Source organism: Antechinus flavipes, chromosome X (genome assembly GCF_016432865.1).
Source record: "Antechinus flavipes isolate AdamAnt ecotype Samford, QLD, Australia chromosome X, AdamAnt_v2, whole genome shotgun sequence".
NCBI classification, from domain to species: Eukaryota; Metazoa; Chordata; class Mammalia; order Dasyuromorphia; family Dasyuridae; genus Antechinus; species Antechinus flavipes.
In genome coordinates this window covers 79,395,353-79,423,342 of record NC_067404.1, presented here as the reverse complement: position 1 = coordinate 79,423,342, position 27,990 = coordinate 79,395,353, and the positions used below count along the sequence as shown (strand labels likewise).

At 55.2% G+C, this 27,990-nt stretch overlaps 1 protein-coding gene across 7 annotated transcripts in view; it reads right to left on the bottom strand.

Moving 5' to 3' along the window:
* The window catches only part of AMOT (angiomotin), a 58,029-nt gene that overhangs the window by 17,415 nt on the left and 12,624 nt on the right, over nt 1–27,990 (bottom strand). For 6 of the 7 annotated variants that reach the window (XM_051967843.1, XM_051967847.1, XM_051967848.1 and 3 more), the window contains exons 3-8: nt 25,936–26,102; nt 23,321–24,329; nt 17,214–17,658; nt 13,877–14,021; nt 11,730–11,822; nt 7,959–8,104 (exon numbers count right to left, since the gene is read on the bottom strand). In XM_051967843.1, coding sequence (XP_051823803.1) covers nt 7,959–8,104; nt 11,730–11,822; nt 13,877–14,021; nt 17,214–17,658; nt 23,321–24,270 — 1,779 coding nt within the window. In that variant the 5' untranslated portion in view covers nt 24,271–24,329; nt 25,936–26,102. The remainder of the gene's footprint in view (nt 1–7,958; nt 8,105–11,729; nt 11,823–13,876; nt 14,022–17,213; nt 17,659–23,320; nt 24,330–25,935; nt 26,103–27,990) is intronic. The other variant, XM_051967845.1, reaches the window with a different exon arrangement.

Genomic DNA, 27,990 nt, shown 5'->3' with positions numbered 1-27,990 from the left:
GGGCCAGCTAGTCCAACCCCCTGGTTTTACCCCAGGCCGTGTCCAAACAGACATCACAGGCAGGATCTGAATGTGCATCCTGAGAATCAGTGTGCCCTTCCCACCACGTTATCCCGTCTCCCTTCAAAACTCAACACATCAATGCTGACTGGCTAAAAAAAAAATCAGAAATAATAACTGATGTCCTGTGAGGTAGGGGTCCTTAAGTCCACTTTCCAAAGGACAAAACTGAGGCATAGGGCAGTGCCTTTGGCGACTTAACTTCTCTGGACCTCAGTTTCCCTCACTGTAAGATGAAATGGCTGAACTGGGTGACTCCTGGGTGTGGTCCAAGGAAACCTGGCATTGTGTGGGGGCAGAGTGGGCGGAAGGCTTTCCAAACTAGGCTCGGGGCCGGACGCGGGAGGCAAGGGAGGCTCGGCACGTGGCCGGGCAGACGCTCTGCTCTTTCCATCCCTCTTCTGAAATCATCAGAATAGGGTCTCAGGCATTTGGCAGGCCTCTGGTCTGCCTTCTGAGTCAGGAAAATTTGATCCCTGCAAGTAAATACATGGTGCCATCTCTACTCCCCATCTGACAACTGTGAGTGTCGTTCAAACTCTGTGTGTGTGTGTGTGTGTGTGTGTGTGTGTGTGTGTGTGTGTGTGTGTGTGATGTGTGCTCATGCACTGATGGGGGTGCACTCACCCCTGTGCCCTCCTGAAACTCTGTCTCTCTTTTTATCACCTAAAGAACAAAGAAACTTCCTAAGTGACCTGGGTCTGCCTGTGGGATGGGCACGGGGCCTTGGGACTGGGTGCCAGCCGCCCAGCTTGCATGCTGGTTAACACACGGCTTTGAGGAAGTCCTTCCTCCAGACTTTCAGTGAAACTCTGGAAAGTCGGGGGCTGGGCTACGGGCTTTCCAAGGTCCCCTCGAGCTAGCGATCAGAGGTCCTTTGGCTGTCAGGCTGGGGAAACCCAGAGACCCCTGCTCAGAATCAGGTTTTTTAATCAAACATAAGAGAAATCAATTATATCGGGATACGGCCGTCAAAATTAAAAAGCAGGGGCAGCTAGGTAGCCCAGTGGATAGAGCACCAGCTCGGAAGTCAGGAGGACTTGAGTTCAAATCTGGTCTCAAACACTTAACCCCAATTGCCTCAGCAAAAACAAACAAACAGACAAAAAACCAAAACAAAACCAGAAATTAAAAATTAAAAAGCAAATTTGTAGGAGTAGCCCTGTTCTGGACCCTAAAATCTTGCTCAGCAGCCTGGTGAAGCAGAGGATCTCAGTTCAAGTCCTGCTTGGCCCTCGCCGGCTGGGAATCTTTGGGCAAGTACCTTAATCTGGGCCTCAGTTCCCTGCTCTGCCAGATGGGAATAATACCTCCGAGAGCGGCTTCCTCACCCAAAGGAGATGGAGCCGAGAAAAGCTTTGTTTCATTTTGTTTCCTCTCCTCCGTCTCTCTCAGTCTGGGAATGATTCAGACACGGTCCCAAAATGGGGCCAAATTCTCCCATGCCACGGAACCCACACGGAGCATGTGTCGGCTCCTTTCTTTAAGGTGTCACATCCCGCTCCTGGGCTTCCCGTGGTCATGTCCCCTTGCCCAGCTCTCTTCCTAAGAGCGATGATGAGGGTTAAACAATCCAGCTCAAACTAAGGACAAGTGGGACTTCTACCTGGATAAACACTCGGGCCACAGTCTGAGGGCATATTCCCCATTGTGGTGAGTATACTCTGGGGTGGCGTCCAGTAACACGGCCTCCACTGAGGTCTTTCTGTGGCCATTTGCCCCTAAGCTGGGTCTTCCCCCCTTCTCTTATTCCCTTAGAGTCACCCCAACTTCACGCACAAAAGCCATTTTTTCAGCTGTCCCTAAAGAAGCTCTCAAATGCCTCCCCAACCCTGTTCAGCCTCCTGGGGAATGCAGTCTCTCAGGAGCCTTCTGCAAGCTCAGCTGGGTTTGATTTAGCCCCTGGCTCCAAAAAAAGAGCTCTGCCCAAGCAATCCCGGGAATACTATCCCAGTATTAGGAGAGTGGTCGAGCCCACTGCCGGCTCACCATCCTGCCCTGTCCTTTCCCATCCTGCCACAGCCTGAAAGAAATCTAGAGTGGAGGAGCGATCACCTCGAGGAATTAGCCACCCAAAGACCCAAGAGCTCCCGGGTATTGGCGAGGAGTCTAGGAGCAGCCCTCAATCTGGGGATTTTAAATGGGTTTTCCAAGGCTGGCATCAAGGCAGAAATGAGAAACCATGAGGTTAGAGATGGCTAACGGCAGCCGGAACTGGTTGGTCGTTGTGGTTCACGAAAGGGTCCGAACCATACCGAGCTATGACTCCAGCCAAACTCACAATCTCTGCTCTGTTTAGCTGAACCGGCAAGGCTCTCGGGTTTGGGGAATTATTCTAGTCGGTCAGTGGATGGAGAGCTGTCTCTACCTTACAAGATCTGTCATAAATCATTATAGTTGGGAGGATCCAAAGATCACAAGCTATCAGAGCAGGGAGAGACTTTAGGGGGCGGCCAGCACAACCCAGTAAATGGCTGACCAAGAATCTCTGCTCCGCCATATTGGAAGGGCCAGGCATCTGGCTTACGGAGGACTGGCAAGGGAGAACCTGCTGCTTCCTGAGGCGGTTGATTGCATTTAGGAAGAGAAAAGGCTCACTAAATCCCATTAAGTGTTCACATCAAGCCAAATGCCATCTCTCCTTCCCCTAGTGCTCCTCATTCTGCTCTCGAGGGCCAAGTGGGATAAGGCTAACCCTCCTACGCATCTTATGTCTTTTCTTCTCCACACTAAACAGCCCCATTTCCTTGACACAGCCTCTCTTTGACCCGACCCTAAGCCCCTTCCTTCGTCTTCTAGAAGACAAAAACGACATCCACATAGGGTAACGGAGTCAGGATCGCATAAGATCTGAGCCGCTAGGAGACCCGAGGGACCAGCCAATCCAAGCCCTCCGTTTTAGAAAGCAAAGCAGGGGCCTCCGCTGGGCAGAGGATTTGCCCAAAGTTTGAGAGCCATCGGCTATCAGAGCCAAGGCTTAAAAAGCCGGGTCTCTTCCCATCTTCTCAAAGGCCCCTTTGAACCAGTTGGCTGTGGCAGGAGTCACCCATCCTTATGGAAATCATCCACCTCCCCCAACATGACTCAAAAGAAGCCATGCAGAAATAGGATAGAGTGAGTATCAGCCAGAGGGGGGAGCAGCCAGTGGGACTTTTATTGGACCGCCGAGGAAGGGAGCAACCGAATGTCTGAAGATTCGAGTTTCCCCAAAGTCGATTCCCCCGGTCTTCAGTAGTCAAAAAGGCACCAGCTCAGAAAAGGTTAAGGTAGCTCCCTCTGCCCGTATTCTCCCCGGCTATCATGCCAGCCTGAATCTGGCAAATGGAAATAGCTGGCACTCTCGCCAGCCCTCCCACAGTCAGCTCTGTCCTTTCCTGTTGAACTCCACACACAGTCAAAAGGCCCACCCGCAGCATCTCCCTCTCCCATCCTGCCAAGGCCTTTTTTCCCACCATCCCGGCAACAATTACCCAAGCATCGGCCGGGCCCTGGATCCTCTTGACAGCAGCCGGCCAGAAGCCTGGGCAGCCTGAGCCTTGTGGGCAGAGATGCCAGGCATCTGTTGAATCTCTGTTGCGAGGTCGGCTGGGGGCTGGGAGGGGATTCGAGGGGCCGGCGCCGGAGAGCCATTTGGATAGGAGAGCGCCACGGCCACCGCAGAAGACCGAGTTCCTCGATGCCGGGCCCGAACGAGCCCCTAGCCCTCTTCGTTCGTATCTCCGTGACCCAAAAGACAGCCGAGTCTCGGAAGACACCGGCCACCCAAGGTACTGGCTGCTCACTAGTGGCAAGGCCGGGCTGACAAGGATTCCCAGATCAAATCCCCATGTGTCTTAGCCATGGTACTACACCACCTCCTCCCTGGGCAAGCATCCACAGAGGAGGGCTGGCGAGAGTCTCCGGACCGGACTCGGAGAAAGGCAACAGAACGATTCTGGAAGGGCTGTGTCAGCCCCTAGTACCAGTCCCTTCTAGGGCTCCATGCCAATCTTTGGCCTGGAACACAAGAGAGTGAGGAGCTTAGTGGGATGAAGAAGAAGGAACAGCTTTTGGAGAATCAGCCTGAGCTTTTAAGCCCAATGGTTCACCCCCAGAAAGAGGCGAGGTAGTCCAAAACAGAAGCTGATCACCAGGCTGTACCCCAAGACCTCTCGCTCCTAACCAATCAGGCTGCGGCCTTGTCTTGCCCTCCAACTCACTCCTGCGGGAACCTGTAGTTTTATCGGTAAGGACGCTCCCTCTCCCCTGTCGCTAATAACTCCTCCCTGCGTACACATCGCCTCCAACTGAGTAGATGGTCTCAGACTGGCGGGACTTGGATAGGCCATGAAGAGGCCCTGGGAAAACAGAGAGAACATCCAGAGTGCCCAGGGAAAGGAACAGAGTCGAACAGAAGCTATCTGGGGACAAGGATGGCCTCACTTTTGTTTTCTAAACTCCCCTGCCTGGCACAGGGCCTGAAACATAAACCAGTGCTTGAGAGATGTTAAGTGAACTGTAATTTCCTTACAAAGAGTTCCCTATGTGGCTTTGGGCTCAGACTAGTAAGACTTGGAGTAAAAGTCCAGTTGGACAAGTCTGTCTCTTGGTGCCTCAATTTCCTCAGGAAGTACTGCTTAGTTAAGGTCTACAGGAAGGCATCTGCAGTCAAAACGCCCTGGCCATCACCTGAAACCTTCCCACTTTCACTTAACCTACAAGCCCCACCCCATCCCAGAGGCCCTTCCTTTTTTGATGGGCCAATAACACTGATAGCTCAGCACTATCAGATTTGTACTGAATTTTCATTCATTTGATCTGGACGGAGAAAACTGAAGTCACCCACATGTCACGAGCTTGCTCCCCTGGCCCTCCCTGCCTGCTCTCCCCTCTTTTGGTCCTTTGCTCCTGGAGGAGCCAGGCCAGCTCTCTGGGCCCTCTGTGCCGTCCCTTCTGGGAGCTGGTCTTGCCCACCGTTTCCTCCCTTCTCTACCGTGTTCTGCTCCTCGTGCTGACTGGCCTTGTTCAGGACTCACCATCCCAGCCATGTGCTACGAAAAATTCTGCCAACCTCGCTCAGACTGTCATCTGGTGCTCTGGCTCCTCAAAAGGGAAGTGCCCCCCCCCCCCGCTGCCTCTGTTCCCTACTGAGCCGTAAGACCGCTCCCCATTCCAGTGGAACCACTGTCTCCAGCTGCCATTGCCAATGGCGTCTTCATGGCGAAAGTCAATGGTCTGAGCTTAGTCTTCGTTCTCCTGGGGATTTCTAGAGCCAGGCCACTGCTGGATATTCTCTCCCCATGGGCTGTTTTGACAGGACTCTCCCAACTCTCTGATCTGGACAGAGGTTCATTCATTGGTTCATCTTACACCTAACCCTGGTGGCCAGAAGCCTCCCCAAAAGGTCTCCCCATACTTCCCTCCCCACTCCCATCTGATCCCTGAAGCCCCTGATCTACAACCTTCAGTGGTTCCCTATTGCCCAGGGATAAAACACAAAGTCCTTGGCCTGAGATTTGCTCAAAACTCCCCAATTTGCCAGCTTTGCAAATGTGGAGGACGATGATTCTGCATCATTTCCAAAGCCCCAGGCTGGATGTGCTCGGACTACGGAGGGCTTGTAGAGTGAGGGAGTATGTCTCTGTCCATTCGCTTCTATCGTTCCCCCTTTACTTCTAGCGCTCACCCTGCAAGGGTCCTCTGCCCTGAAGAGAAAAAGAATCGTCCCGTGGCAGGCCAGTACCCAGCACCCCCAGAGAGCCGGGGCTGTCAAGACAGTCGATTCCCCTTGGGCCAGAGGAAACTGGACCCAAGCAGAAGCCCCGAATTCGGGCTGGATGGCAGCAGCACTGGGGCGAGCGAGCCGAGAGCAGCTTCCCTTACACTGCAGGGGGGAGACCAGGTGGCCGCCCCCCGGGAGCAGGCCCGGGTCTCATCTGTTGCTGATAGGGAGTGGGGCAGGGGACCAGGAGGGGGAAGCCAGTTGAATCTCACTAAGCTGTGGTTTCAAGGCTGTACACATGCTAGTGGTCATCAGGTCTGAGAATCTGGAAGAAATTATGGGGCCTCTGAGATTTTGCTGAGTAGGAAGTAAAGCAAAGACAGGATGTAAAACACACACACACACACACACACACACACACACACACACACACGTAACCCCCTCAGGCTCTGGGCTGCTTCTCCCAGCCAAGAGCTGGTCTTGTCAACTCCACCCCCTTTTACAGCACAAACTTGGAACTTCTGCACAATTACAGAGACCAGGGGTCCGGCCAAGGCAGCCATCCCAAGGCGGTTCCCGCGGCTGGTAGCCACTGGCTGGCGTCATTCGGCCAGTAAAATCGAAAAGGGCGCCAGGAGGCTTCGGGTCGAAGCCTCACCAGAGCGCCTCAAAAAGCCGCCCCCCTCTCTCTCGATCTGTACCCCTTCCTCTTTCTGTGGAGCTCTGGATGGTTCCGCCCAACTCAGATGACGGAAACCTGTCACCTTGCCATCTCGAGGCCCCCTCGTTTACGTGATTGTGCTGAGAATCACCCCCCACCCCGGGAAGGCCCTCAGAAACCTTAACCACGCCATGGACCTGGCCGGGCCGAAGCAAGGAACAAAGGAACGATTTCACAGAATTCTTTTACCGGAGCCAAACCAATGGGAAAGACAGATGCTCACCTCACACGCTCTGTGGTTCTTCTGCTGTGAGCACAGCCCTCCAGAGCTGGAGGCTGAACCCCCTTCCCCTTCCCCTGGCATGGGAAAACAGAAGGGAAGCAGAGACCCAAAAAGAGAACAAGCCTAGACACCAACGCAGAGCCAGGACACCTAAGGGGCCCCACAGGCCCTTCAGTGTGCTGAGGGAACTCCTGTTTGAGCTTCCCCCCTGTGGCAAGGGCATTTGTACCCCGGGCAGTCAGAGGGAAAGCAAAACACACAGTCCGGAAACCCTTCGGCTGTCCAGATTTCTCTCCACAGAGCAACGCTGCCCGTCTTCCCCCCTACAAAGTCCCCTCTCGAGTCCCTTAAACTCCCACCGCCAATGAACCCTCTAACCCCAGCTGTTCAGGTCATTTCATCAGTGACCCTGCCTCCCTCCCTCCCCAACTCAAAAGATAAAGCACCATATTTACTCCCCTCCCCAATGTTCTAGCCACATGTCCAGAGACTCAGTCCACTGGCAGGGAGCAGCCCTTGGGTGCCATCTACCCTAAGAACTCTCTGCTTTCACACCCTCGTCCTAAGCTTCAGGGTCAAACCAAACCACCAGAGGGACGGGCAGCACAACCAGTAGCCCACCGGGAATGAGCAGGTAAGCAGTACTCTGACTTTTTGCCCTTAGCTTGCCAGGTACGACACCTGCAGACTCACTCAATGCCATCTCTTCTCTATTTGTCCCGTCCTCTCTACCTCCCCCCACCCCAGGCAACCTGGACTGTGCCCCCATGTACCCTGGCTCTGATAGGTGACCTTTTGTCTTATCTCTACCTCACTTCCTGCTCCGGTCTATACCCCGCTGCCATTTGGGAGCCCTAATAATGGAACCCTAACAATCCTAACCTTTACCAGCTCTTCTCTCTGGGTCATGTTCCCCCATTGGAATGGAAGTTCCTTGAGGGCAGGGACTGTCTCACTTTGGGGGTTTTGGATTCCCAACACTTAGCCAAGGCACCGAGTAAGAGCTCAACTGATCCTTTCTCCATCCATCCGACCCAGGACCAGCACGGGGCCACGGGACAACGGGAGCGTTTTCCAAATCTCCTCGTGTACCCTCACCCAAAGGGTGAGCTCCACAGGCACTCTGACGTCCCGGAGAAACTGCATGAGCGATGGCACCCATCCCCTCAGGAGGTGGCCAAGCCCCAGCAGCCACAGCCATGGATGGGAGATGGACTTTCCTATCTCTTCCTGCCCCCCATACCAAACCGTACCTCATCCTCCAGCTTCACCACCTTAGCCTGGGCATTGTTCAGGGCCTGGTCCCGGATTTCAATATGGCGCCGCTGGTCCTCGTTGGTGGAGCGCACGGCTGTCAACTCGATCTCCAGCTTCTCCTTCTCCCGCTGGGTCTCTTTATCTGGCGGACAAGAGGGAGTCAGCACCATCTCCCAACTCCTTGCCCGACCAAACCCCCATGAGCAACTCCATCATTTCTGTTGGGACATCACATGGCACCAAACTGGAGAGAGTGGGCTGGAGTAGGGATCCGGGCCCAGTGGCCAGGTTCTAGCCCAGACACTTCCCATTTCAGGTCTGAATCTCCTCACTGGGGAAAGAACAGTGACAGGCTCTGTCAACCTGATGGGGTTCCATGGCCTCAACAAGATCAGATACTTTTGGAACCTCAGAGCCCGACAGAAATTTGGACTGCTGTCCTGTGCTGCGAAAGAGTTAGGGTTAAAGCCCTGGCTGGAAATGGCACCGAAAGGTGGAGAAGGTGGCTCGAGGCCCCTGCCTCTCGCTTCCTTAATGCACACAGTGTGCCAAAAGGGGTCACTCCCCCCCAAGCTCTTACATCTTAATAGACCAGTAAATATGATACCAAATAAAATGTACTTGAACCCCCAATCTGACCCTTTCAAGTGGAACATTATTTCTGAGCTGTGAGCAAGGCTGAAATTAGGTTTTCCCGGGAGACCAGATGTTGCCTGGGCCGACCGCCCTCCCCTTCTCCCCGCCCCCCCCAAACTCTGCATCTGTTTTTCTCCTTGGAAGGCATTCCTTTTTCAAAGGTCTGGTGGCGAAATGAGAAGGTATCCTCCTGCCTTCTGGGTAGGGCTGGAGAAAGCCATTACGGCCTCCCCCCTCTCTCATCCCCCGACCAGGGTGAATGGGCTGGAGAAACATGAGCTCTCCCAGGGAGAACTGGGACTAACAAACAAACAAACAAACACTTCCTGTCTGTGCGCCCAGTGCCTGCTCTCCTTCTCTGTGGCCGACGGCTGTTAAGTCCCGGCTCCCGACAGACTGAGCTGGGTTTAGGGGGTGGGAAGAGAGGGCTAGGGCTCCCATTTAAACCCCTGAGGGTGTACCTAGGCAGCAGACATCATCCCACTAGCTCTTGGGTGAATTCCTTCTATCACTTATTCCCCGAACCGGGAGGCCAGGGTGGCAAAGGTGGGTGCCCTGTCCCCCCGCCCCGCCCAGCCCAACCACTCCAAGGAGAAGCTAAAATTTTCGTATCGACCTTGCAAACAGTCTGGGAAAATCAAGCTCTCGTGGAGTTTTGGAGGGTTTGCCTCCAAAGTCCCTGGCACATCGTCCGGTCTGCGTTTCATTTACTTAAATGAAAACAGTCGCCGGTCAAGTTTTAATGAGCAAACCGATGTTCAGAATCACTTCTAGTAAATGGATTAATAATTTGAATGAAAAATCAAGTCAAGACCAAGCCCTCCATCCCTGTTTGGTGGTCCGTTGCTGCCCACCCTCTGGCCACGAGCGCCCCCTAAGGCCTGCCCTGGGGGCTGATGATGACAGCGGCCCGGTCTTTGCCAGCTTCTCTCCCAATTTAGCTCCTTGGCCCTTGCTTGAAGTGACCATGTAGGGTAGGTGGCTCCATGCTCATTTACAAGTGTGCTTTCTGAGCTCGTTTGTGGGTCAACTGGACACACACACACACATACACACACACAGCAAGTCCTGTCCGGGGTGGAAAATTCTTTTGGAGGCATGAGCTATTACAGTTCTAAGACCTTTTCCAAGCAGGTTAATAAAAACCTGGTGTGAACAGGTGGGAAGCGGGCAGTTGTCTAAGTTGAGGTCTGAGCTCAGCTCTTTGGATTCAGGCCCTATCAAGTTCAGGCTGGCAGGGAGGGCCCTTTGCTTGGGTGCTCGGCATCCTGGGAGGGCTCAATAAGCACCACAGCCCTGTCCTGTTGAACTAGAAGGCCCAAAATACTGGCTGAAGGCAGCATGGGCAGAAAGGCAAGACCGGCCGAGAAAGGCCCACCGAGGTGGCCTTCCTCCTGTCCTCACCCGCTCCCAACGGGCTTTGCCCTTCCCCTTCCTCACAGCCCCGTCCAGAGAGAGAAGCCGGATCCCCAGTGTCCAGAGAAGGAGCCTCTCCTGATCTCCTGCTTCCTGCCTTTATTCCTTGTTTCTAGCTGCATGTGCATGCCCTGGGCTGACCAGGCCCTGTCTCTAGCACCCAGCTCAGGACCCACTGCATGGGCCTGTTGCCCAGCCCTGCCAAGTCCTCCTACATTCTGGGATGAACCCTCTTGAGACAAGTCTTCATTTTTTTTTACAGGGGGCAGCCCCACACTTCATTTGGGTTTTGCCTTGGGGCAAAGAATCGGCCCTTTGGGTTATGCTCTGGCTTGCCGGGCGGGGTCGGGCTGGATGTGGCCAGGTTCTCCCTCTCTCTGAGTCTCAGTTGCCCTCACCGTAAAACAGAGCCGATTCTTGCCCTGTTCACCTCACAGAGATAGGGGCTACCTTGAATGTGGCTTATTTTGCAGATGAGGAAATTGAGGCCAGAAAGTGAGCAACTTGTCTAAAGGAGTATGGGAGGCTAGCTTCTCTGAGTCCAGAGGCCTCTCTTCCCTGGCTGACAGATTCTCTTCTCCATGTTTCACAATTCCCTCCATGTGAGCCTTCCCCCCGGCACAGCAGGGCCAGAACCTCGGGGTCCCAACGGCCCACCTGCCAACAGGTCAAATCGAGCAAGGGTTGACGGGCCCCCTTGCCTTTCATCCTCCAACCGGAGGGCTTGAGACACACAGACTCGGTCAATCCCATCTGTGAAGGGGGCAAACCGGCCTGGCCATGAGCTTCACTTTTCAAACCCGGAGCCAAACCCAGGCGGGAATATCAAAGGGGTCGCCTCTGCCTGTGTGCCCTTTGCCCCAGCCAACCAAGCCGGGCTTTGCAAAGCCCCGCCGGAGGAGAGACTTTCATTTTCCAAAGCTTGCCCCACCAGGGAGCCGGCCCAGAGACCGAGCCGGGAGAGAGTGAAAGCGACATCCTGGCATTGGGACACCAGGCAGACTGCAGGGAATGCAGATTATCGGCAGAGGAGCGGGCCAATGGCAAGAGCTGGGTGTGGGGGAGGGCCACGCCAGCTTTGAAACCAGGGGACAATGGCCTCACAAAAAGGGACCGGGGCGGCCGGGTCAAAGCCCCGGCAGGCGAGGCTGGAGGCTGCTTTGGAGACCCTTTCCACCAGCCAAGCCCCAGTGGGAACCTTTAGGGGCATCTGCAGAGAGGGGGGAGCATCCGGGCAGCTCTGCACTCACAGACAGACCTCTCAGAAGCTCTTCTGCACCTCCCCCGCCACGTGATTAGGACAATTGGCAAGAATTAAGCCTTATATGGCTGGGTGGAGCCCATTATGGACTCCCAAGAAAGGAGGGTGAATTCCCCGTTACTAACCAAAGGGCACTTTGGAGACAATGGAAGGCTATTAGCGGGCAGGTCCAGCTCCTCCCTGCCCGATCAGGCCAATTCTGGCCAGGCAGGGCTCCCCGCAGCCGGGCAATGCCCCACCAGCCTCCAGACAAAGGCCGAGGGCCTTCACCGATGAAGCTTCTGTGACACTGGGAGCCTTGGGGGGAAGGGCATGCCCTCACCTCCCAACAGAGCCCAAGGGGCTCTTCTGAGGGTTGGCCAGAACCAGGTGGGCCCCGGAGTCTGCTTTCAGGATGTCTTGGGGAAAACTCTTTGGTCGTGGCGCCAGGTCCAACACCCCAGGGTCCACTTACTCTGTGCGAAGAGCTGGGAGATGGTCTTCCGGGTGTCCTCCGACCCCTCGTGCTCCTTCTCAGCAAGTTGCTTGTTGGCTGTCTCCATGCGCTCTGTGGGAATGCAAAGGGTCACTCGGTGGGCTTCCGACCACATATATTTTTTGCCTCTTGGACACAGTCCCTGGCCGAGATGAGCTCATTCCTTTCTTTCCAAACCTGGGACTGGGGGACTATATGACCCCAAAGCTAAAACACTGGAGGAAGTTGGCCCACCAGGGAGGCAGAGGGAAAAAGTCACACGACGCCACCTCCTCCTCCATGTTCAGAAAACAATCACGCATCAGTTGGACCTACTGCTTCCATGACCCGAGAGGAGGAGCCTCATCCCCAGAGCAGCCCAGAGCCTCTGGAACGTCAGAAGTGGTGGGAGCTTGGCCCTGAGGGGCAGAACCAGCAACAGCGGGTGGAAGGGAAGCCATATTCAGTCAGAGTGCTGACCGTGAGAACATCCGAGTATGGTCTGGGCCGCCTAGGGGCTCCAGGCCCCGAGAGGGTTTGCCAACAAGGGCCGGATAGCCGCTTGTTGGGGGCTTTGTCAGAGGGCGGAGCCCCGTCGGGCCAAGATGCCCTCTGGGGTCCCTGCCAAAATTGGGCCTCTAACTGAAGCAGATGAGTACTACTGGAAGGCAGAAGACCGGGCTTCTAAGGCTGGCTTTGCCACCTCCTATAGAGGCACTTAGCATAGTGCCTGGCACAGAGTGGGCACTTGAGAAAATTCAATTGAATGAACGAGAATGACCTTGGGCTAAACCCTTTGAATTTTCCAGCCTTACTTTCTTCCTCTGTGGAATGGGGAGGATCTGAGGTGATCCTGCAAATCTGAAAAAAGGCTTAGAGATCATCTGGCCCGATCCTGCCTCTCCCCACTTTACAGAAAGGAAACCAGGACCCAGATGTCTCCAGCTCCAGGATTGGAAGGGATGTTGCTGCAGGTAAGCTGAGGCCTTGGTCAGATGAGGGGCTCAGCTGGAGGGCCCGTACGACCCTTTGTGGCCTATGGCCCTGGAGGCTGAGAAGGCCAAGCTGCCCAGTGCGTGGCTCCCATCCTGCCTCTGGGCCAGACCTTCCATGCTGGTGTGGCTTCCCTACATTTCCTCCTCTCATCCTCAATTCCTGCCAGGGTGCTCCAACCCACCCTCCCGTGACTCTCCTAAGTACTCAGTTTTCAAGAAGATAGGATCCAAAGGAACCTTGTCTCCCCTTTGCTCTTGCTCCCAGCTTTTATGTGATGCTAGAAGTGAAAACAGAGAGAGGCTACTAGTTACCTATGGCTGAACCCTTCCTGTCAACCCTGCTGGGCAAAGGGGCACACTGGGGCAGGCTGGGGAGAATGCCAACTTCAAAGGTGGCACCTCCGCTACCTCAGAATGGGCACCTCCCCAGCTTTTTGGCAGAAGTCAAATCACCCACTCTTTCACCAAAGAAAAAAAAAGACCCCCAGGAATCAGTGGGCTTCCAAGGGGAGAGTCGCCTGTGCTCATTAGAAGGCTTGTATAGCTAGGAAGTCCCTCCGGTGTGCCGCCCCCTCCCCACCCGTGTCAGTCTGCCTGTCTCACCCTCCCTCCCCTTTCTCCATCTTTCCATCTGTCTCCTCTGTCTGTGACTGCCCCCTCCCACTCTACGGGCTAGACAAGGCCGAGGGAGCAGCATCCCAGCCGGGAAGTGCTCAGTGTTCATGTTAGTTCTACCTTGCGAGCAGAAAAGCTGTCCCACAACCCTTCCAGTTCAATTTTGAGCTCCCTTCTTGAGAGCTGTCTACTTGGGCAGGTCCTTGCCAACCTGGAAAGATTAAGGAGGTACGGCAGAAAAAATTCTGGCTTTGGCGTCAGGAACCCCAGATTCAAATCCAAGATTAGTCCAGTTACCACTTGGATGACGTTGGGTAAATTTGGCTGTCTCTGAGCCTCTGTTTCCTCCTCTGTAAAATGGGGGTGAAGAGAACTAGACGGTTCTGAGATCCTCTCCCCATTGATCAAGCACGCCTCTAACTCACTTCTCTGCTCTATCCACGCCCCAGAATTGGGGCCCACATCCCAATTGAACACATTCCGCTCTTCAGCTCTTTCCCCAGATTCCCTGTTGTGTCAGTCTACAGAGGACCTCACCTCGAAGGTCCCGGTTAAAATCATGGAGTCTCCGGATCTCCCCCTCGAGCTTGTTTCTCATGGCCTTCTCCAGGGTCTCCCGCTTGGAAGAGGTCTTCACCAGGTTTTCATAGGCCTCCGAGACACGCTGGATCTCTGTCTCCAGCTAAAAAGAGGCCCGAAAGCAGAAAGAGACTTAGCAATAAAGTTTTGGAGCATGGGAGGGAGAAGAAAGGGTCAGCCTCTAGCTTGTTCCCTCAAGATATGATACAGATGAGTTCATGGAGCAAGAGGAAGCGCTGACAATACCACTACTAGGCCTGGAACCCAAAGACATGAAAGAAAAAGCAAGAGGAGCCATATGTACCAAAACATCTGGAGCATTTTTTTTGTGGTGGCAAAGAATTAGAAATTGGGGGGACGCCCAGCAATTGGGGAACAGCTGACCAAGTGCTAGGACGCCATAGTGAGGGAATACTACTGTGGCCAAAGCAGCATGTTTTCAGGAAAAAACCTGGAAAGACATGAACTGATGCAAAGTGAGCAGAACTGGGAAAAGACTGTATACAGTAACGGCAAGATTGTCCAAGGATCCACTGTGAATGACCTAAGTAATTCTCGGCAATCCAAAACAGGCCCGAAGGCCTCATGATAAAAACTGCTATCTGCCTCCAGAGAAAGAACAGATGGCATCTCAACGCAGATTGAAGAATACTTTTTCTTTCCTCTCTCTTCCTTCCTTCCTTCCTTCTTTCCTTTCTTTCATTAGCATTTTCTTCCATAAAATGACCAATGTGAAAATGTATTTGATGTGTCTAACCTATATCAGATTGATTACTGTCTCAAAGAAGGGGGAGGGGAGGGAGACAAATATAGAATTTGGAGCTCAAAACTTAAAAAAAAGTGTTAAAATTGGGTTTCCATGTAATTGGGTGGAAATGTTTTTTTTTTTTTTCTTTTTCCAAGAATAAGAGCTAACACGCCCACCAGAAGAGCTCTCCACTCCGGCCAGTTTGGGGTCAGGGGAAGTTAGGATTTCACCATGACCTTGGTTTGGCCCAGCTGAAAAAATGGCCCCAATTTGTCCTACACAGAGGATCTCAGAGATAAGGGACCCACATGAGCAACAATGTCTGTGGCGGCCCTTTTTGTAGTGGCGATGAACTGGAAACCGAGCGGATGCCCATCGGTCGGGGAACGGCTGAATGAGTTACGGTCTATGAGTGTTCTGGAATATTCTTGTTCTGTAGGAGGATCTTGGAGTTGAAAGGGGTTCTGAAGACTGTCTGGTCAACAAACGCATAAGCTTTTGCCAAGTGCCTATTCTGTGCCAGCCACTGGTGCACCCTAAGGAAGGCGTGAGCTCTGAGTGACCTGCACAAGTACGGGGCTGGCCCATGCGTCACGTCGTTCGTTCCCACTTACAAGATCCCTGTCATGGAGAGACAGAGATGACTTTCTCCATTTTACCATACAGAGACTGAGTGATGTGCGTAAGGTCACACAGCACCCTAGAGCTGGGACCAAAGAGCCTGGCCTGGAGTTCTAGTCATTAGTTTGGGATACTCTTTCACCTCTCAGGAAAAAAAAAAAAGATAGAAGCTTAGAAAACAAGTTCGTTTTTCATCTGGGGGCATCTAGAGTCTGCAGGAAAGCCCTGACCTGGCTCCCTCCAGCCAAGTTCTCGGTCCCTTATTGAACCTGGCCAAGTCCAGGTTCTTTACTAAGCTCCAATAGAACTGGGGCCTGGAGGCCTGCACCCTACACCCGGGACCATCATGGGTGGATGAAAGGGAAGGTCTGGCTAAGCAGTGGGCAAGGGATCGGTCCCTTGGCCCAAGGATCATTGGGGGGCTGAGGTGAGATGTTCTCAGAGCATCGGCAGCCTTGTGGGGAAGCCGGTGGGGCAGCTAGGTGGTCATGTGGACTGCTGGCCGAGGCCCCATCCGACAAGCTGCATTGGGCAGTACGGGAGTCCCACGTGAGCATCTCCCTTTACTTCTGTTCTCCCTATTTTACTTTGAAGTTACGTGACCTGGCTCTGCCCTGACTCTGCTGTTCTACACTTCTGTGTCCCTAAATAAGTCCCGCCCCTCTCGGGCTCCCTCAGCTTCCTTCTTTGTAGAATGAGGGGACTGGACAAGATGGTCTCTAAGGCTCCCCTCAGCTCTATGTCTGTGACCTCATGATGGACCCGGAAGCACATCTCCACCCACAATACACCACTCTGTGACCCTTCCATTGGGCCACACTTACATTCCTTCTCTTTGGGCTCCAGGTCAAAGTCAGAGCCTCCCACCCTCCCCATGGAGAGTCTGGCCATCCCTCTGGAAAAGAGGTCAAGATCATGGAAGAACTCCGGGTGGGGGAGGGTGGAGAAGAGAAGGCGGACATGCTTTATAAACTCCCCGGTGCCCTCCTCCTCCCCCCAAACACAGGGCAACCGTTCCCTAGCACATTCTCTGTCTACCAATCCCGAGCAGGGAGCCGACTTCCTCCTGGAGGCAAGGCATCCGGGCAGCTCCAGAACCATGTCAACCATTAACCAGCTCAGCCGACTCGGGAGGTTGAAGTAGATGCTAGTGGGAGAGGCCGTGGACGGCGCCCTCATTGAAGCGGCTGCCCGCTACCGTCTCCCTGCTGAAGAAGCCCTGGGCCAGACCCAGATGCTCAGGCTTTAAGACCCCGAGCCACTGTTTAAAAATCAACTTCTCAACTTCTCTCCAGTATCTCCTAAGATTGCAGAGAGCACCCCTCTGGAGCTTTCCCCTCCCTGGCCCCACCTCCAATGCACAGTTCACAGGGGAAGGAGGGCCTGTTTGGGGCCCAGAGGGGACATGGTGGCAACATGGTGGTTCCGCTCACTGGCCTCCATGGGAAGCTGAGAACCAGGGGGCCCGACTAGTGGAAGTGCTTAAGCCCTGGGTCTCAGATGCACATAGGACTGGTCTCTGAGTTGTCACCAGTCATGCAACTTTGGAAAAACCAAAACCCCTGATCCTATCAGAACCCCACTCTCACCACCCCAAGTCCCTAAGGAGAACAGGAGGGGCTATGGTAAGAAATAGGTTCTCCCAGATTTTACCCTCTTTTTTTCCCCCTGAGGCATTTGAAGTGAAGTGATTTGCCCAGGGTCACACAGCAGGAAATGTTAAGTGTCTAAGGGTGGATTTGAACTCAGGACCTCCTGACTCCAAGGTCCACGCTCTATCCACTGCACCATCCAGCTGCCCCGCTCTCTCAGCTTTTAAACAACTCTTATTGGGAGCTGAGGGCAAAAGGTATGACCTCTCTAAGGAATGATACTGCATTTCCCATCTCCAGGGCTTTGCCTCAGCTATCCCTCTGTGATCCTTACCTTCTGCAGCTTCGTCACTTTGTCATAGTAGGTGTCCAGCTCCTGGCGCAGGGAGCGGTTTTCGTCGGAGAGAACCTCCACCATCTGCTGCGCTCTGTAGACGATGGTGTACGGGTCCGACGGCATGGCCTGGTAGGGCGAGGGGAGCTGCTGAGCCCGGGGCATGGCCGCGTAGGCTTCTCCCGGCTGCTGCTGGCTCGGATTGGGCTGGCCCTGGCGATACGAATCCCCCTGGTGGCCCTGACTGGGCAGGAGCAGCTGCTGGGGTCTGGCCAGCAGAGGGTTGGGCTCTCCCTGGTTCTGGCTCAGGGGGTGCTGCTGCGCAGGTGACGGCCTGGTCGTGGGCGGAGACTGGAGCAGGTTCAGGGACCCCAGTGACGTCACGGAAGAGGTGGGGCTGTGATGGTGAGGGGTCCTGGGCTGCAGGGAGATGTCCTGGGCCGGTCTGAAAGGCAGGAAGAACACGTTGGGTAAATTTGGAAGCGGGGAGGTCGAGGAAAGGAGTGGGGACGGTCCCTGTGGGAGGGGGGATGGGCAGGAAAGGGCCGCAATCCACCTAGACAGTCCATGCACCTTCAGCGTCCAATCCTCTGTCTGCAGGCTCCAGGCTAGAGGAAGCGCTTGGAAGGGAAGTTAGAGTGGGAATTAGTAACAAACCCATGGGCCCAGTACAAGTGGCTAAGGAAGAGCCTTCTCCCATAAGCACAAGGAGCAGCCACCGCCAACACACTTTACAGATGAAGCGAAAAAAGCTCGGAGGGCTTCACTGGGAAGAGTGAACAGCGTCAGAAGCAGATCTAGTTCCAAGTCCGGGTCTCCTCGAGCACCCCATAGTGCGTCTCCGTCTCCCCTCCCGGGCCCTTCTCCCCAAAGCGCAGGCCCGCTCTCCGCCAATGGCCCGAGCTAACGGACCAATACACGCTTGGGTCTCTTGTCTATGAGCGGCGGGAATGAACTTTCACCGAAGGGGCTGCCTTCTGGCTTTGCCCACCGCAAGGCCTCTGTTCTGACGACCAATTTAGCTCTGCCATCTGCTCGCAAGCCTAGAGAATCAGCCGAATCACACACCCTTCTCATGCTTGTTCTCAACCTGAGGATCTGAGTGTGAGTCTTGCTTGATGCTGCATCTAGGTGGCAAAGCACAGGTTTGAGTCACGTGCAAGCCCTATTCACTCGTGCGCTTGGCAGAAATTGATTAAGAGTGCACTGAATTTAAGGGTTTGTGTCTAGAAAGAGAACCTGCAACTATACCCCATAATCCCCCAGGATCAGAACCTGAAGGCTACTCCAAAGGAGATGCCCAAAGCACCAAGAACATGGAACAGCCGCGCCCGGCGCTTCCCTAGTGCCAGCTATTGGTGGGACCACTACCACTGAGGGCCCCATATTTCACTCTCAGATATAGTCAGAGCACTGTAGGATATCAGCTAGACCAAGTCCTCCACTTCACAAAAGGAGAAAGTGAGGTTCAGTCACCGAGAAGTGACTCAGGCCCAGGCTTCCATGGCGACTCGATGGCAGGGCCGGGAGCGGCCCGACCGCTGACTCCGAGGCCGTCTGCCCCATATCCCTACTGGCAGCCAAGCTGCCGGCCATCCATATCGCTGAGAGTTCTGAGTTAAGCTCTCATATGGGGCAAGTCCCGATAATAGAACCATTGACCATTTTTCCCGGGGGGCTCAGGGCTAACATGACTAGAAGAACATAAGGGCACGATGGTTTTGCATTTCTCAGGACCAGCACAGAGCCTAGTCCTAGGACAGACTAAGGGCACGGCTTCCAGGGTCCAACAGGGATTATTTCCTTGGACAGCCACGCGCCGTACACCAGGAGACACGGATGACTGCATCCGGAGACCCGGGCAGCCTCTCCGATTCAGATAGTCTCCATGGGAATCATGGGACTTTGATGCCGGCTCATGTTCCTTTTCCCCAGACCCGGGGTTCAGGACTAGTCTAGGAGCACGGGCCTCCAATTCTCTCTTCTGGCTCCTAAGAAGCAGAGCACAAACATGGAGTAAGAACAGAAGCCACAGAGGCAGGCTCTTTTGGCTCGGAGCCCCCTGGGAGCGTGGGGAGTCAGTGAGCAGCCTGGGACACTTCCTAGTGAGCCACCAAAGGACCTCACCAATGTAGCCAGAGGAAAGGATAGGAAGCAAGGAGAGATACTTTAGATTTTGCTCTCCAAAGGACTTGGGTGCCATTTCTTCAACAGAAAGATTGGCTCCAGGGCCATTAAAGAACAAGATCTTCCCAGAAACCTTAGCTCTCAGCAGCTGCGCCCTCCCCCCCTTCCAGGCCACCTTCTTAAGAAGAGCTTGTCCCATGGACATTAAGGGGCCTAATCCACCCAGCATTCTACTGGACTCCATCAGTCCAAATCCCAGGGTTCTACTGTACTCTGGAGGGCCACGAGTCCCCTTCCTTCCTGCAGACTTTAGCCCCAGCAGAGCCGGAGAGCCCAACCAGGTGGCCAGCCCGCTTCCGGTTCAGCATTCCCCAGGTTTCTGAGTCTCCTCCCCTCTGTGGCCAGGCAGGACTTTATCAATCCCCCTGGGCTGCTTTTAGAAAACAAAAGCCTCCCACAAACAGAAAGGCAACAGAAGAGCAGCCTCGGGGCGGGAAGCCTTTCCTCCCTACTAGGCGGGTCACTTGACCTCTGTGTATTCAGCTCTCACATGTGTCTCCCCCTCCCCCCCAGGACAGCTAACTCACAGACCCCCTTTAAGGACTCCACAAGAGAATGCCCAGGAACCCACGCTTCCTGGAAAACAAACTATGTAGATTCAAGAAGGATGGCTACGTGTATTTGTAAGGGGACCAAACCATCCCAGAACAGCCCAGGAGGATTTGATTCTACAGAGGCCACCCCATGTTTGCTCTGCTGGGCCTTGCCAATCTGGGGGTGGGGGTGAGGGAGGGAGGGGTCTGACCCACCCCGGCCCTCTGGAAGCTTAGCATGGAGTCAGAATAAGGGAGGGGAGGCAGCCCAGCCTCACCTGGGACATCCTCCCCAAACTCATTAGACAGAGAAAACACAGCAGCTACAGCCACTGGGCCCAAGTCAGGCTCGGACACTCAAGGGTTACTCTGGAAGGGGCTCCTGCGGCTGGCCCGGGAGTCCAGGGGCTCTGGGGTTCGAGTTAAGCTGCAGTGGGGGGGGGGCGTTCCCGTACTAAGGGGGTGTTCTCTTTCAGGCCTGTAGTTGGAGAGTAGAAGCAGACTTCCCTCGGGCTCTCCTGGGCCCAATCAGGCCCTCACTGAACAAGCTCTTCTGGCTTTCTGGGGCCTGGGCCTCCCACCTCCCCCTGTGCCGGCCCCTGGCTCTGACAGCCAGACTGCCTGGTCTGGCCAATCCTGGCCAAGGAGTCTGGTCTCTTCTGGGAGACAAAGAGAAAGGAGACAGCTGCGCCTCAGTTTCTCAGGCTGTAGATAGAAGGGAAGGGTGCTATAATGCAGACCTCCCTCACTGGCTATTGGGGGGGAAGGGACTTCCTTGCCAGATCCTATCCGGATCCCAGCAGCCACCCAGACAGGCAAAGCTGACCGGCCTTAGCTGGCTTTGTGGCCAGAGTGAGACCTGAAGTCCCTTCTCTCCTCTCCCCCATCGGACGGCCCACCTGGGGAAGCTCCCCAGGCACCTCACGGAAGCCGGCAGGGCTGACTAGCTCCCCCTTTGCAACACTAACCATGCAAGCCAAGCGGGCACAGACAAAAGCATCACATGACCCCACCCCGACCTCACAGGTCCCCCAGGCTGCCACCGGATGGCTCGATCCGGGTACCCTGGGTGCCCAGCCTGGAGCCCACCCGGCCTTCCCCCCGCTCGCATCCCTCTGGGTCCGGGAGAGCGGTCCCCGGCACCGGGTGAAGCCACGGGCCCGGGAGCCGAGCGGCCCTCGCGGCGGGAGCCACGGGCCTTTCTTTCCCTGCCTCTCCGGCGGGGAATCGGAGAGGGCCGGGCCTCCTCTCGCCCAAGCTGCACTGTAAGGTCACTCTTAAATTCCACCGAACAATGATTGAAAGAAACCTCAGACCTGGGCAAGAGTTCAACAATTGAAAGGAGGTGGCCGCTTTCTTTATAAACAAAAATAATCTTTTTTTTTTTCAAAAGGTTTTCTTCTTTTCTTTGCTTAACAAAGCATTCAATCAATGGATAACCCTAGTGTGCAGAAAGCGTCCGGGTAGAGGCGGACAAAGGTTTGGAGCTGTTCCGGCGGCGTTCTTTCCCGGGTTCCCATCTGCAGGGTTATGGCGCTGACTAAGGCTCCCAAGTGGGGCCTTTCTTTTGCTCCCTCCTGTCTCATAGGGCGACTCGACAGCAGAGCTTGGACTAAATTACCAGCAAGCCTCTTTCCAAGTCGAAAATTCTCCCATTCTGATTCTTCCCCTTTCTTTTCTGTTCTTTTCTTTTTTTGGGGGGGTGGAGGAGGGGAGGAGGAGGGAAATAAAAGGATTCTTTTTTTCTCTCCAGCTCCCCAGTTAATCTCCAGGCCTTCTCAGAGCCTCCCTAGCAGAGGAGGATTTAGCAGCAATTTGCTCCACAGTTACTCGACATCCAGCTCTGTCATTTGCGGATTAAGAACCAAATTTCCCCTTCTAATTGGTGGGCTTCCTCGCAGAGCTAACCGGGCTCCGGGAGACAGAGGCGGCCACGGGGCAGCCCGCCACGGCCTCCTCGAGCATCGCCCGTCTCCCCAGACCCCACCGACAAGCGCTTCCCACACGCTCGGAGCGCCTCCCCCCTCCCCCCACACCACAACAGAGCCGAAGCGTTCTCCCCCCACCCAAAAGGGGCCCGGTTCTCATCTCCACACAGCCCCGGGTCCCAGAAACGGAACCCCAGCCAGCAGCACACAGGGCCACGCGAGGCATACCCACGGAAAGAAATCCTGCTAAAAGGTCGATTTTCCCGGATTGGCTTTTTCCGGGACGGAGAGATCAGCAGATAGCTGAGGGGGGAAGAGACAATGACAAGTTATTGGGCCGGAGTTTCGGCAGCTACATTTCCCTGCTGGTTTAATCAGTGATGGAAAGGGGGGAAATGTTCCCTCTCGGGGCCTTTTATCATTTATTTAGGCAGATCAAAAGGCTGTTCCCGCTTCCAGACTCAAGCTCTAAATGCCATCGAACAATACCAGGGAATGAGTTCTGAAAGTAGCTCTCCCGGGAAGGCGGGTGGGCCACTTCCAGACCCCACCTCCCCGGCCCTGGCCCCTGGCCCGAGACACTAAGATTCTCTTTCCCTAACTGCCCCCCCCGGCACCCCCTGAGCTAACCAGATGCCGGCCGGGTCTGAGGAAGCCAGACTTAGCTCCAGCTCCCACCTCTCCTCCTGCTTCAGCAGATGGAGCAGGGAGGACCTAGGCTCAGGCCCTTCATTTAAGCCAGACCATCTAGTAACCCATTTCCCATTCTGAGCCGGTTATTAAGATGGTGGCTCAAGTGGGATTTGACTTTTGAAACTCCTGCAGAAGAGACTGCACGGGAATGAAGGAACTCCCAGAACTGATGGTTTACCTTCACCCTACTCCTGGGTCCCTAAAGGAGCAGAGGCCTTCTCCAGAGGCCCCTAAGTGACTTCCGGACAAAAGACTCTTTGCCTGCTGACTGACCCAGTAAGAAGAGAAACAGGGGACAAGTAGTGAAGCTCGAGGCTCATGGGATTTGGTCTAGAAAGGCCCTTACGGAGACCTTAAGCCACAGCTTTGAGTTTTAGGGCAGAAAGGACCTTGGCTCCAGAGGGCTAATATACAGGAATAGAATCCCCATTTCTCAAGACAATCCCAACGCTTGCTCTACTGCACTACCGAGTGTGATGTTCCAATACTTCTAGGTCGCTTGCGTACTGAGCCTTCAAACCCAGAGCCGTATTTGCTCTCGTCGCAGAGAACGGGAGCAACGAGAGACCAACGCGTGTCGTTAGCAAGCATCGCACCGGGTCTTCCCGACTTCAAGGATGGACGAGAAGACAGCCGCTTTATTGAGCCACCCCTCCACACCGAGCTTCTTCCCCATCCCACCTAGCAAAGTGCCCCCATGCTAAAAGAAAAGTCCAAAGCTACAGTATGGACAGGCAGAGCTGCGCAGGGCGGAGACACTGCTCACCTGCTTGCTCCATACTCAGGGGGATGCTGGTACCTCATCATGGGCCCCTCCATTCTCCCGGGCTGGCTCAGACGATGTTCACCGAAGAAGTGCCCGGCCTCTTGAGGCTTGCAGACCAGAGACGGGTTGGGCACACCCTTGAACGGATAGTCAGGAGGGGGACCCCGGTGCTCCATGGCCTTCAGGCTGGGCTGAGCCGGGGCTGGTCCTGGGTTCTTGTAATAGTCGTTAGAACCGGCAGGGTTTTTGTAAAGGTCGCCAGGCTGCGGCGGGGAGTGTGGAGAGCTCGTCACGGGGGCGTGAGCCTTGACCCCGCTGGTGGCCAGTGACAGCTGCATCAGGCGCTCGCTCAGGGAGCGGACGTGGCCCTGCTTGAGATCTCTCAACCCCTCGTCCTGGTGGACCTTCCCGGTGCTGAGCCGCTGCACCACCGGCCGCCCCTCCGTTCTCATCTTCTGGTTGGTGACCCCGGTGACGTAGAAGGCGGCCCCGACGCTGGCGTGCTGCTGGCCCCGGAAATACTGCGACTGGACCTTGGCTTCCTCGTAGGTGGGCAGGTCTTCGCTGTTCTGCCTGCGGGAGGGCAGCTGCTTCTCCATGACATTGTTGTCCACTTGAATCTCCTGGCCCTGAGGCTCCTGGCGGGCAGCCCCGAGTTGCTGGGGGTGAGAGAGCGGAAGCACGTGTGCGTGCTGGTGCGCATGAGGATGCTGGTGCGGGTGCTGGTGCTGATGCTGATGGGGGTGCTGGTGATCTTGGGGCGTCATCCCCTCCCCCTGAGATCCGGGGCTCCCGCCCCCGCCACCAGGGAAAGGTGGGGCATTCCCCGTGGCTTGCTGATGCAGGGCGAGCAGGTTCCGGTTCTCGCTGGGGTTGCCGTAGCGCAGCTGCTCCTGCAGCAGGCGCTGCAGCACCGTGGGGGCGGCCGGCGGGTCTTCGGAACTCCTCATCTCCAAAGTCGGGGCCTTGTGGGCGGAGAGCGAACGTGGCTGCTTGGGCTGCCCTTGACCTGTAATGGGGACATGGGCAAAGTCTGAACCACAGGGCTGCCGGAGGGGCCCAGAGGGCCCCCGCCCACCCACTCGCACCCAGCTGACCGCTGGCTGCCGCCCGGGTCTAGTGACCAGAAGGCCGCCTTGAAGCTAAGTGTCCTGGGCCGAATCCTGGGCACCCGGGGCTTCTCTTCTTCTAAACAGAGACAGCAAAGCCAATTGGACCTTTGGGAAGGAGTTACCAAAAACGAGGTGCACGGGGCAAGGCCCTGAAAAAACAAAAACCCTGAGAGGAGAAATCTCAGGGGGGAAAGAGAGAAAAAGACAGGAGAGGAGAGGGGAGGCGCATAGGAGGGGAAAGGAAAAGAGAGGAGGGGAGGGGAGAAAAGGAGAGGAGGGGAGGGGAGAGGGAAGGGGAAGGGGAAGGAAGGGGAGAGGAAGGAAAAAGAGGAGAAGAAAGGGAGGGGAGGGACAGGAGAGGATAGGAAGGGTGAGGAGGGGAAAGGCGGGGAGGGGAGGGGAGGGCAAGAGAGAAAAGGAGGAGAGAAAAAGAGAGGAAGGGAAAGGAAAAGAGGGGAGGATTGGCTTCCTAGAGAAAAAGTGAGGCCCAGGCCCTGATGAGTAGCCTGCTCAAGGCTACGCTTTGGGAGTATTATCTTTAGTAAGCTCTGCTCCGCGTGCTGGCCACTAAAGGCAGGGGCTCCCAGGCTGCACTGGGCAGCGAGCTGACTATACCTATGGTGTAGACATTAGTTTTCAAGGGTGTTTGGGGTTGGGGGAGGAGCTGATCGCAGGGCTGGCTCGGGGCCTCACATACATTGTCAGTGTTTCTTGAGCCGTCGGGCCAGAGGTGGAGGCCACGGCCTCAAGAGTTGGCCAGCCCCGGCATTGCACGGTGGCGGCTCGGGGGCCAGCATCGGAACCCTCACCCATTCCTGCTCTCCACCAGAAGAGGCCATTGGTCTGTCCCACTCACGGGGGTCTCACTCTGCTAGCTCCCTTCCTTACTCCTTTTCCTTAGTCCAAAACCTTTCACACTCATGTTAAAGACCAAGGTGCCAGGGGTCAGCTTCCCGGATGGGGGCCCAGGTACTTGGGTCCTCAGCCCTTTATCTCTAACCACAGCCTTTCAAATCTCCCCCTCCCCTGGCTCTGCAAACACAAGCCCCTTGCCTCGGGGTCACTGTGGGAGTGCAGGCAGAACCTGGGGGGGCAAAGGCTGCCTTGCCCCCCTAGTCCCCCAGCCACCTTCGGACCCCTGGCTGCCCTCCCTGGAGCCTACCACATGCCACAGGCCCCTCCGGGAGTAACTGTCATTCCCATTCCTGCACCTCTTCCTCCCTGGTGGAGACCCCCACTCCCCCCCCACTTCGTGCCAACCCCATCCCAGCCCAGAAGCCCCCAGCTGCTAACCGCTGTGTCGGGCCTTTCAAAGGTCCTGAACTCTTCAACATGCAGATGGACTCCTCTGAGTAAAACCCTAAAGAGTGCTGGGACTTTCTCCCCTGCCGCCCCAGACAAAACAAATGGCAAAGAACGTGAAAGAACCCAGAGACCGAGCTATAGCTTCTCCCCATTATTTGCCTCTGTCCCTCCCCGCAAGTAAAGGGAAGTTGTTCTTACCTATTTCTGCTCTCCTTTGGGAAACCTTGGAGAAGGAAGAGGCTTTTTGTTCAAACACTGACCAACAGCCTGGTCTTTCTGCCACTTGGTCTGTCTCCCTTACCCAAAGGCCTTTGCGGTTGGGTAAGGCTGATCTGATCCTGCTGGGCGTCCAACCACTGGCCACTCTGAAATGATCAGAAAAGGAAGGAGGGGGAAAAACAACCCATTCCCTTTAACTATGGGCCAGCAGGCACCCAAAGCAGCCCTTTGGGTGTCCGGCTCCCGCTTCCTCCCATAATCCAGACTTAATGAGTTACGGATTGCCTCCACTGGAGCAGAAAGGGACGTCAGAGTCCAACAGCCGTGTCTGAACGCTTGCGTCCGCCCTAAGGTGCGGGACCCAAGGGGCCCGCCTGTTATGTCTGGGCCTCTGGGAGGTGGGAAGGGGCAGGTAGTTCCCGTGGCAGTGGGCATCTCCAATGATACCTGGGGAAAGGATGGAGTGCCCGCTGTTATCTCTGGCACCAGGGTGCTCAGCGGGCACCTCCAATGTTACCTGGGTGCACGGCGGGAGCAGCCCGTCAGCAGGTCATTAAGGCCTTCAGAGGGCAGGGATGATGTTGGGCAACGTGTTCCCTCCTCAACCCATGGAGCCGGCCTCCACCGAGCACTTAGTTGGCTCCCAGTGTCATCACCTTATGCTGTGAAGGGGCTCTCTGCTTGGATATCGATAGCTTGGGGAAGTCAATGGCAACCTGTCACTTGGCAGATGAGGAAGCTGAGACCCAGAAAAGGGCTTACTCCAAATTATTCAGCTAATATATAGCCCGGCTTAGACCCAGACTTGATGCCAGTAGTTAGAGAAGGCATCCCCGGGCTCCCTAATGGGCACACTACCCTGTGGGATTTGTTTTAACCACTCAGGATGCCCCCACTCCTGTCCAGACCGCCACCCGGTCCTGCAAACTGACCCTTCCTCTATCTCGGTGTGGCCCGGCTCTGCCTCGTCCGGCCGCCTCCAAAGCCACCTCTCCCCGGCGGCGAGAGCACGGGACTGTGTGCGTATAGGGGAGACGCACACGAAGCACGTGGCTGACAATCCCCCCAGGCCCGGCTTCAGTGGGTGACTCGCATCGCTCCTAGAAAAAGCAGGAAGTGGAAACCGAGGGCAGAGGAGTCCGGAGGCTGAGCCAGGCGGCCCACATTTTCAAAGCACAACCCAAACGGTGACCCGCCTAAAAGCAGCGCACCCAATCACAAAGCCTGCTGACTAATGGAACACGCTTTCCCAGCACTGCTGCCAACAGGCAAAAAAGAAGAAAAGATTTAAGAGAACTTGGCAGCTACTGCCGACCACGGCCCAGGGCAAAATGGTGGCCCACTGTGGCGTATATAAATTCAGGGCATGGGTCCCGGCTTGGGGGCGGCTTTGAATCGGCCCTAATGGGAAGATAGATACTGTCAGATTCTGCCCCAGGTGTCTGGCCTCCCAGCCCTAAAGCTTCTCCATCCTATAGTCATGGGAAGGAAGGGCTGGGTCGGACTGGGGAGGCAGCTCTCCGAGCCAAGTCTCACCTCATCTCTTTTTTTTTGAGGCACTTGGGATGAAGTGACTTGCCCAGGGCCACATAGTTCGGAAGAGTTAAGTGTCCGCAGCCAGATTTGAACTCAGGTCGGGGCAGCTCATCACTTCAGACCAACGGCCATTTCTGATTAACCCTCCCTCATCTGGGCCCAGCCAAGCATCCGGCCCCGGGTCTTCAACGGGCAGGGCTGCAGATTGCTCTTGAGGCTTGAGCGATTTGGCCGGGATGAGGCGACAAGTTCCTCCCCTCCTTAGCCCCCCGCTTTATTTTTTTTAACTTCTACTTAAAAGAGGAAGAGAAATCAGTCTGAGGAAAAGCTTGCCATATCCCTTTCTAGTTTACAGAATTTTCTCAAAGCCTCATGGGTCAGCTCCATGTCAACAGGCATAGATTGAAGGGGGAAAACATTGTTTATTTTGCTTTTCAGAGAAAGAAAAGGAAAAGGAGTCCCGCCATGTTCAGAAACGAAAATAGAATGAGCTCGGCG